This window comes from Barbus barbus (assembly GCF_936440315.1).
Source record: "Barbus barbus genome assembly, chromosome: 1".
NCBI classification, from domain to species: domain Eukaryota; kingdom Metazoa; phylum Chordata; class Actinopteri; order Cypriniformes; family Cyprinidae; genus Barbus; species Barbus barbus.
Genome location: NC_136729.1, coordinates 46,437,979 through 46,449,391, shown reverse-complemented (window position 1 = coordinate 46,449,391; position 11,413 = coordinate 46,437,979). Strand labels below are relative to the sequence as shown.

General features: G+C 35.3%; 1 protein-coding gene across 1 annotated transcript; it reads right to left on the bottom strand.

The window, feature by feature from the left end:
* Nucleotides 1-2,467: 2,467 nt before the first annotated feature.
* LOC306870481 (uncharacterized protein) lies at nucleotides 2,468-9,780 on the bottom strand (the record flags this gene model as incomplete). The annotated part of the gene is made up of 10 exons (XM_079417798.1): nucleotides 2,468-3,654; nucleotides 5,498-5,563; nucleotides 5,765-5,793; nucleotides 6,072-6,167; nucleotides 7,008-7,055; nucleotides 7,544-7,633; nucleotides 8,351-8,419; nucleotides 8,502-8,807; nucleotides 8,914-9,231; nucleotides 9,720-9,780. The coding sequence occupies 10 exons, from the start codon at nucleotides 9,778-9,780 to the stop codon at nucleotides 3,613-3,615; spliced, it is 1,125 nt and encodes a 374-aa protein (XP_079273924.1). The 3' UTR covers nucleotides 2,468-3,612.
* Nucleotides 9,781-11,413: the final 1,633 nt, after the last annotated feature.

Genomic DNA, 11,413 nt, shown 5'->3' with positions numbered 1-11,413 from the left:
TTGACTTGAAACATTTAATGACAAGTAAAGGTTAAACAATTGCAGAAATGTTATTTTATTAAAAGTGTTATTAAAAATGAAACCGATGTTCAGATCGACACAAACAAGTCATAGAAAGATAAAAACACAACAATTTTCATACTGCTACAAGTCTACAGCTAATTGTTTTTGGTCTGGTTTCAGAGTCGGCCTACTACAGTGAAAAACTTGATTTATACAGTACGTGTCTTCAAGTAATGAGGTGTTAAACATGCGGAACAGTAACAAACAATATTCAGCATAAACTAGAATCCAAATCCATATTTAAACTAAATACATGTTTTTAGAAGGGAAAAAAAGATATAATACAATATTTCAAGGGACCGTGCTGTTGAATACAGTAACTTCATGCCGCATTGTTTTAATAAAAGTGGATCATTTCTGAAGACAATCATGACAACACACACAAGATCAGACCTTTCGGTCAGATGAATACCTAAAACATGTGTCTGTGTGCCAGTGCAGACCATCTAAAATGGTCAAAAACATGCACCTTTCAATGAATTAACTACATGACATCTGTGATTTATTTATTAAAGTCATGTTTAGAGACGCGAACAAAGAAAATAGTGTTTCCACACCATCTTCAAGTAATGTGCAGCTTTAGATGTACATGTAACAGAGAAGATCGACGGGCTTGTGTCTCGCGGCCGGTTTGTAGACGGACCAGAAACAGCGCTACAGTACATCACAATCTCTGTTTAAACGACCTCTTGTAGAAGTATCCTTTTATTATCTTATAATGTTTTTATCACATGATTGACCAGATTCTGAGAATAGTCTTCATCTAAAAAAAAAACAATGAACAAGTATAGAGTGGTATCAGCTAGTGGTGTAGGCCATCAAAATCAACATTAAAACTTCAACAATATATTTAGAAGAGAGGCCACAGGAATAATCTGAATTGGTACAACATACTGGTTTTAATACTTGCTGGACAAGTCATCAATGAGGTATCGTTCATAAGGTATAAGTTGGACATTCTGATTAATATCAATTAATCATATAAATATCGAATCAATACTCAATTTCCAAAAGCTAAAATTAAAATAATAGTTCTAAAATTACTACACTAGCACACTATTATTACTATTTCTGCCATTAGAAATATATGGTAAAAGTAGTAAGAGTGGTATGCGGTTCTGAATTCAGTAGTATGTGTTGTCTGCTTGATAAAATATTCCCTGATGTTGCTTCTGCCTTGTTGACTGCTGTCTCAACTAATTAATGGGGATTGTAATTACGATTTTATGATGACACATGATTTTTGTTTATTAGCGAGCTAGACTGAAGATGACTAAAGCCAATATTGTCAGCTGTTTGCTCAATATATGAGTAAAATATTCACATCTCATCACTTACACACACAAAAACAACTATTTGCCATGTAAAGATAGTGTTGTAATCATAGATATGTATACATAGATGCAAAAAAATCAACAACTCAAGACACATCGATGGCTTCTTGAAATGGTCAACTATTCTTCAAGCACAAAAAATCCATCATCCAAGATGTCAAAATATTGTGCAGCTTCTGGGTGTAATAACTGCTGAGATTTAAACTTTTCATAGGTGACAATGAATTGATTTGTGTTTTTCTATGCATTATTAACCCAATATTACTGGCTTTTAAACTGTAGTAACTTTTCAATGCCATGTTAGCTAACGGCTTTGTCTTATGTTAGTTTAGCAAAATCATCTGCTGAAGTCTATTTCAGATACTCATGCATGCGTATAGCTATGGTTGCAGACGCAGTCAACTTGTGTTCACAAATGAGTTCCAATATGGCAGACAATATTTGACTGCTCCAATATGGTGGACAGCATATGCATAGCAACCCATAGTAACAGACACGACTCTGTGTATCAGGGCTTAAAAATGAAAAAAATAGTAATAAATAAAAATCTATCAGTTCACGTCGAGCAGAATCAGTATTATAGTGTTTCTGTTCATGCGTTCCACTGCATTACTACCGTTCCGAAACTGGTTTGAGTAGGAAAAAAGACCGGTTATAACATTATTTTTACAATTATTTTACACATCAGTTGTAGTCATTTTTGCAGTGCATTGTGGGAATATAATGAGTGTATTTGATAATGTCCACTATGGTTTCACAACCCTATAAATGACTTTCCCCTCAAATAGGGTTTAGGTGAGGATTTCAGACTCGGTTCATTTTGTTTGCATTATTCAGCAGCGACCCCAAAACATTGATAATGAAGCAAATTGTGTGATTATTTGATTCTTTAGTCAGTCAAAAATGTATAACACTATCAGTGCAGTTTGATTCCCAAACAAAGGACTCTTATCACACCTAACTATAAGACTTCAATGTAGTTGCATTTATGATGTCTAAAGACATTTTTCAACAACAAAAAAAAAAGAATTGTAAGAGAAATGTAATTATTACAATGATCCAAATATTTTGCCAATGCATTTATTTTCAAATATTTCTTCCTTGAAGTCCTTAAACAATAGTCAACAGAACCGATAAAGTACCAGAATAATTAAATCATTAAATCATTCCCTAGACATCATCTCTTCGGTTTCTTCAAAACTAACTTTCAGCTCTTACAGATGTTAAATTAAGCATTTCTGGACATTTTCACATGACTCACAAATGCCTCAAGCACAGAAATAGTTTAAAAGAGGATGTAAAAACAGTTACGTTGCAAAATTTACAATGAAAAACCACTGACGATTCAGTCCCTCACAGGCACGATCTGACACCAACACAAATAGTTTCGCTCAAACTCCACTGCATGCACTGTATCCTAAAGGTTTGAACACAATCAAGAGGTTTCTGTATGATGTCTACCAAATCAGGAATATTTCACTGTAAATATACATTTGACACAGCTTTACATTATTGACCAATGAAATCTGATATTACACGTGTTACTGAGAGCAGGTGCTCAAGTGGTTCAAACACCAAAATATCTTATATTCTTGTCTTATTGTGATAAACATTTAAATCATAACTCTTTCTGTTTTCATAATTAGTGCAAGCTGACAGCTAATTAGTCCGCAGTAATCACTCAAGAAAATAGATGCTTTAATGAGAATGATCTAAAGCCCTAAACACACTGCACGATTGTCTGCTGTCACAGGTGAAAGATTGGCATCGTGAAACAATCCTGGTCAATCAGAAATCGAGTCTTTCGTCTGGGACAGTCGGAAATCCTGCAGTGTGTTTCGGGCTTAAGAGAGAAAAGTAAATATAAACTCTTTCATTTTCTTTGTTCAAGCATAGAGTTTGATGCACAATCCAGCATTAATAATAAAGGCTCTAACATTAATTCTACAAGCAGACAGCTACTTTGAAATAAACATCCCAATTTGACCAAAATATTACAGTCAGATCATCACTTGGGATTGTTTGTTAAAATGCGAGAGACAGCATTTATAATAGGACTGACTGAAACCCTTAGGAGTTAGTTATATAAGGTTCATATTCCTCTACGATTGATATTAGCAGGTCTTTCTTTAATTAATGACTGTTTAACTTATTTGTGATGGTTCTTGTTCACAAATGCAAGTTGACTGCAGTCATCCTGAGGTCCATCTGTTGCTCATCTGATAGAAGAATAAGTCACTTTATCCTCATCATGAACCTGAATGAACATCACAAATATTGTCAAACAAGATGCCAGTGTTAACCCACAAACATCACAGCATGATGTTAGAGCTTAACTCAAGATACAAAGGTACACACATCCTTTACTCAAGTAGAAGTATAGATACTCGTGTTTAAAAATACTCTGGTAAAAGTAGAAGTACTGACTAAACTTGTTTACTCAAGTGAAAATAAGGAAGTATGGGCTCTGACATGTACTTAAGTAAAAAATACCCATTACTACAACCTGTTTTAGTCGTGCTGGTAACTGGACCTCACGTCATATTGACACATTAGTACAAAATAACTTACATTTAATATTTAATATTACATTTAATATCTTGTTGGCTAATGAATGTATCGTGACTGAACAACTATCATGTAGAACAGGGCAGGACTGAGACAACATTTCAGGCAAGGAAATCTCACACTCATCCAGGCCATCCCATACACCCACAACAAATACTGAAACCACGGATAACACTTCTTTTTTTGTTTTTGTATGGCCTTTTTTTTTTAGGCTGGGGCCATGCAAAATAATTAAAGTTTCTCTATTGAATTGCAGCTTCACTTCATTGTCCTTTTCAGACTCTTCATTTTCCATTATATCTCTCTACATCTCACTTTGTGTGTTTACTTTTTTCCACTAATGTTCTTGAACCTGTCACTTTTCCCATCAGCCTCTACTGTTATGAACAGAGCCGTCTCCACCTCACTGTATTCTGTTTGCAATAACAGTTTAAATTGAACCAAAGGTTATCACATTATGACCATGTGTTGTTGTTCTCTTATAATGACTTAAATACTATACTTTCTAAATTGCCTAAATCTCAAAATTAGTACAATAATAATTACATCATGACAATATATTTAAACAAAAATCCTAACACTGTTCATTTTATTGCATTATCATGAGTCCAAAATGAACCATGGTTTATTACAGTAAAAGTTGTTTTTTTTCTTTTTTTGTCAGATTGATTACAATCAGTTTTAATTTACAACCACAGTTTTACTACACATTTCATGGTTCGACTACGGTTAGTGTAGCAAAACCATGGTTAATTTGTTGTTACCGAGGTTTAACTAGTTACCGTGTTTTTTGGTTTGAATTTTTGTTTGTTTTCTGTCCTACGTACCTCTAAATGTATTACAAAACAATGTTTTATACCATTTGTCTGCTAAATTACTACGGTAACTTAACAGTAGATAATAATGATGTCCTGTATCATACAGTATCTTGAGCGATGATAGTAATTTAGTTTACAGTAGACTATTATTAATCATCTGGCTGCTACTGCTAAGAGTTACTAGCTGTTTAATTCTTAACTAAGTAAACAAACACAAAACTACGCCTATTACAGATGAAACGGACCCGCACTTGAAGTCATGAACAGGTCTAGTTTTGCCTCTCTGATCCACTCCATCCTCGAGTCTCTTGCATTGATTACTCTGATAGAAACGTTTTGGTGGAGACGCAGAGCCGAATCGCGTTCCCAGTTAAAACTAACCGATTCATGATGTATTATAGATTTGTTATCGAATGGTGATCCATCAAAACTAAAGTAACAAGCCTGGTTTGAAAATATAAGAAGTAGAAAGTACAAATATTTGTGTAAAAATGTAAGGAGTAAGAGTAAAGTAGTCAGAAAATTAAATAGTAAAGTAAAGTACAGATACCAGAAAAATCAACTTAAGTACAGTAACGAAGTATTTGTACTTTGTTACTTCCCATCTCTGAAATTTAGAGGACCTGCATCTAAGAATAAAACTGGTTTAGGTGTTAAGAGAAGGAGGATGGCATTAGTGGCAGCGACAGAAGAGCAGGGAAGTGTTTTACTCACCTCATCCTTTCTGGCTCTGATTTTACAGTGTGTGGCAACCTCAGTATAAGTCACATCTTTCTGCTCCTAAACATTAACAGAAACACGCTGAAGTAAGTTATGGTTGCATCAGTGGGTTCCATTATATTTATTGTTATATGTGGCACTTAAAAAGTTGACTAATAAAAGTACACATATAACTGAGACAGTCTGCCCTGGAGCAGTGATTATAGACTAAATAATATCTAATGCATCGATCTCATGGGTCATTGGCATCATGATACTCACCACAGAGTCATTAGTCCCTTTTCTGTTATCTGAAAAATAATGGGAATATTTATGATAACTCGCCAACAAAACACAGAATGCAAACGATGAATTACAAAAGTCTAGAAGAATTATAATGCTGAAAAATATCATACATTTTCTTGTTAGTTCGTTGATTACTGTTCACTCAAGACAAACATTTGATCACATCACATCTTAATAAATTCCTGTGATAAAACTGAAACTGATGTGCCTGTCTGTAAATCCTTTAAGTCAGATATTTTGAAACCCTTGTTGGTTGTAATTCTTGTAAATGCAGAAAACTCACCAGCTCTTTTTTTATGAATCACCCAAAGAATAGCAGCAGTGATCAGAACAACCAACACAGCAGCAGCAACAATCCCAGCAATCACTGGGAGAGAGACTATAGAGAGACACAATCAGATTCAGAGGAAAACAACAGCAGGACATCCTCTTTGAAATCAAAGATATAATTCATGACATGAAGTCAAAGTTGTGATCAGTTTTTCTAACATCTCCACAGAGAAATCAGCTGCATATTTAGAGACTGATTCTAGAAGAACTCCAGAATGTGAATAAAACCACTGAAATCACTCAAACATACAGTATATGCATAACTGGAATCAGTGCTCTTGCTGATGGTTTGGGGTAATCTGTGTAACTGCATAAGGGGAGGATTCTAGTTCAAATGCTCCATATTTCATAAAATACATAAGCATTTAAGTAATAGAGAAGCACCTTAGCCCTGTTTCACTTTATTATTTTTCCCCTCAATAAATGTTAAGCAAAAACAGCCTCAAAGCCTCAGATAGTTTGATCAATTATATGTAAATACATTAATTATGACATAAGAGTCCATTTACATATAGCTTTTACATTGACTTGCTTTCAGTGAGCGGCACAACTAGTGCTTGAGATCTACAAATTAAACAAGACCAGTGGCTTCTCTTAGGCTGATGATACACGGGGCAACTTTTTGAGCAATGTTGCCTTCAACGGCCAATCAGGTGAGACACAGGACCCACGACCCATCTAAAATATCCAGACAGAAATGCGTTACCCATTCACAATGGGAAAGAGCACAAGCAATATTGCTCAAAAATAAAGTTGCCTGGCAAAACTGCTCAAAAAGTTGCCACATGTATCATCAACCTTAGAGTCTACAAACAAAACCCTTATGTGAATATCAACGCTACTATAAGTGTCACATTAAACCACTGAGATGAGTCAGACATATAAATACCTTTCTGTGCAGCTGAAGTTGTCTCATTGGTTTGGGCAGTATTTTTATCTGTATAAGGAGGAAGATATTAGTTCTGAATCTGATGCACCATATTTTATAAAACACATCTTAACACTGTTTGACTTTCAAATTGTTTCATTGTTGTTGTTGTTATGCTTTTTAGCGAGAACAGCCTCATAGCCTCAGATAGTCTGATTAATGACAGGAACTGTTTAAAGCCTCCTGCAGAAATGGATCATGTTTATCAGCAGAAATACATATTTACATCTGGAAGCTGGATCATGGCTTGTATGTTACAAGTGATCTGTTTAATGTTGATGATTCATGAATGTTTTAAAAGGTAGAACATCAGAAAACACGCTGTACTAGAAATGATTATGGATCCATGTCTATCAAAAGACCCTGGACTACATTCTCTTCACAAATCTGATTAAGTCTGTGTTGCTCTGCAGATGCAGGTGTAATGATACAGTTTGTGAGAGCGAGAGCAAAGCACTGAAGTGAGAGACTGATGAAGTGTGTCAGGGATCATGGACCTTGTTTTGTAGGAGCTGCTGCTGTAGTTTGGCTTGATTTCTTCTCAGAGTTTGAGCTGCTGACTGGAATCAGTGTTGAATCCATTAGACCTGCAGAAGATGAATGTTCAGATGCATCATAATGTTCAACATTAATATCATATTTGCATACTTAATCATTGCATCACATGACATTCAGTTTGACAATTTAATTATTTATTTTACTCTGCTTTAAAAGTTATTTTCAAGTGTCTGTACTTTATCAGTGTTTTCTTTCACTTCACAACTTTACAAAGAATAATATTGTACTTTTTACTGCACTACTCTTCATATTAAAAATCATTTTATACTGAATTACATTAGATATCTATTACTTTCTTACTTTTATTTAAGTAAAAGTAAATCAAAGCTTTACTTGAGTACAAGAGAGTACTGTTTAATGTTCTTAAGTATTAAAGGTTATATATTATATATAAGTGAAATATATAGTAGGACATTATGAATGCAGTGAAGTAAAAGTTTTCCATAGAGAAAAGCTTTAAAACACTTTAATAGAGTACTGGTACTTTAATTTACTAGAGTAAAGTAGAAATACTTCACTACTGTGCACCTCTTATTATATGAGAGTAAAACAGAGTGATCTTCAGCCCATAAACCTTCATCTGGTCGTTAATGAATGAAATTATTAATCATCACGTCATGTCTCTGTATCAGAGATTCTCCTGAAACTGGTTAAATAAATGTATTTCTTGTCTGAATGCTTGTCAGTATATGTGTCTGAGGTCTTCAGCTAACAGTAAATATTGATCTTAACAGCTGATTATGTACCTGGTTGTGTAGGAGCTGCAGTTGATTTAGAGCTGGTGACTGGAGACGCTGTCTTTGTTTCGGCTGGAGCTGAAGATGAATGTTCAGATACGTTATAGACTACAATCAGATTTAAATGACTGATAATTCATTGTTAATATAAATACTTTACTTGGATACTTGACAGTATATGTGGCTGATGTCTTGAGTTGATTTCTCTGTTTAACCTGACATCTCCACTCTCTGTTGTGATCTTCATCCAGGAGTGTTGTAGTCAGAGACCTGATACACTGTCCTGAGGAGGAGATCTGAAATCTGGAGTCTGTCTGCAGATTCACACCAGACTGATTCACCCAGATCAGATCAATACCCTCAGAACGAACCAAAGAATCACAAGAGACTCGATCGTAATATAACTGACAGAAGAGAGTCAGAGAGCGGCCTGATCTGATCTCAGACTGTGAGGATGATGAAGAGACTGAAACAGAGAATCAGACAGAGATTACACGACTGATTCCTGTCTTTCAGCGACAATATTACTGTTTAATTCAACATATAATCATAATATTCACAGAAACACTGACCATGAAGAACATGCAGATAAACACGTGCATCAGTTCCTTGTTGTTCTCCATTCACAAATTGTCGGCAGGTGTAAGATCCACGATCTTCTTTTGTGACTTTCTTGATGTTCAGAGAGCAGTCAGAGCCCAGACTCAGTCTCTCATCTCTCTCTATGTTATTCTTATTTATCCCTAATTCAATCAGTGCAACTGCTGCTGACTGTCTGATGCTATAGTTCCATGTAGTTGATGTGCAGCCAGGAAGAGCATTATTACAGGACAGATGCACATCTTCACCAGAACTGCAGAACACATGAGTGTCATCCACTCCACTGCTACCTACAAATTAAAACATTTATATTTACTCTTACTCTAATATATTTACTCTTTTTTTTTCCTGTTTTAATGCAGAGTAAATTGGTGTTGAATATCTTACAGCAGTTTAGTTCATTTATAACAATCTTAACCTGAGATCTTTTCATCACGTTTCTGAGTGTAATATGACACACAGCAGAGCTTCTCAACTCGAGGTCCATTTTCCTGCAGAGTTTAGCTCCAAACCTAATCAAACACACCTGAACAAGCTAATTAAGGTCTTCAGGATTAACAGAAAGTTACAGGCAAGTGAGTTTTATCAAGAGCCTCCTCGAGGGCCAGAGCCTCTGACAGACAAAATCTGAAACGTGCTAAAAATGTCAAACGCCTCAATTTTCACATTCAAACTCCAGCCAGACTCACTGCTAGAGTGATTCAATTAAATAATTTTTAAATGGTTCATTATACAGGTCTTTTATAGAGTATTATAGATCATAAACAGGTGTCTTTACCTGTGAGAAGTGCAGAGAGAAGGATCAGTTCCAGCAGACACATGTGACTCTTATCAGACATTTTCTGTTTCTGTCCGTCTTTCTTTTCAGTCTATATTTACATCTCTTCATTTAAACATCTTCAGCTCATCCTGTGGGTGTTAACTTCCTCTGATCTGAAACAACTGACCGTTTATTCCTCACACTATACAGCTACATTTCACTCAAACTATACTGATGTGAAACATCATCTACTGTATTAGTTAGGTTCGTTCAGATTCTAACTTAGCAATGCAACATAAATCTATACAGCAGCTGAAAAGTGGGAAACTAGAACATTTGTTTAAAAATTTGTAAAAAAATAAATAATAATAATAAATAAATAAATAAATAAATAACAAAACTCCTAAAAATTAATTACTAACTAAAATGAGTGTAGAAAGATAATTTAATTGTGGGCTTCAATGTACTATTTCTAACCCATTCAAACTCATTCAAACTCGTCTGTCTGTCTATCTATCCTAACGTCATGCTAATCATGCTAGAAACATGTTAGTGACATGCTTGTCACTTGCTTGTCATGCTAGCAACATGCTATTAACATGCTAATCATGCCAACTATATGCTAGTAGCATTCCAATCATGCTAAAAACATGCTAATCGTGCTAGAAGCATGTTATCAACATCTGCTTTAAACTTTCAGGCTGGGCTTTCTCAAGTCAAACTAAAGACTGTCTTGACAAACTTTTTTTATCTAGTTGTTATTATTTATACAGTATATCACCTTTAGTGCATTAACATTGTCGAATTGCTCTTGTTTTCTGGTTAGTACCTCACAGCTGAAAATTCAGAAAGAAAATCGTGCTTGCCATCAGTTTATAATGAATGGAGTCTCATGTATAAAAAATATAAATAAAGCAGTTTGTTGCTCTGGAGAAGTGTCTGTTGAATGACTGAAATGTAAGTTTACTCTCAAGATATATTGACATCTTGTATTTATAACAATATTTATCAGATGTGCGATCCACTCTATAACAATTTTTACAATCAGAAATATTTTATGTCTATTTTTTATTTATTTTTTAAAATTTATATTACACCCTTCTAGTTCTAGTATTTTCAGAGCCGCAGTCTCACTGCTGAGGTTTGGAAACATGTTACTACAGAGTGTGAGAACAGTGGGTTTGACCACACTGGCTCAGCTCATCCGGTTTAGACTGATAGCTGTGAAATGCTCACACATTCAGATGCAGTTCCTCTTCTTTCTTTAAGAGAAGGGCTGCAAACTCTCTATCTTTTCAGTTCATGATTGCATATGATACGTTCAGTGCAACATTACTAGGACTTAGGATCTATGGTTCAGGAGAAGAAGATTGCAGCAGTCGCATAAGTTCAGTGCCGAATCGGCCAAGCAGCAGCAGTATTTGCTTAAGTGGTGCTTGTGGAAGAAAGCCAATATCACGATCGTGACCGAGATGCACCTTTTCCGGTCCCTATTCATTCCGATCCTACTATATGGATCAGAGACTTGGACACTTCTGAAGATGGAAATCAACAAACTGGAGACCTTTCAAATGCAATGTCTTAGGCAAATCTTGGGCATATCCCGGCTTGACCAGCTCCAGAATGAAACTGTACGTCAAGAATGTGGCAACCAGCCCACAATCGACGAGGCAACACAGGAAAGATGCTTACAGTGGTTTGGGCACGTGTGC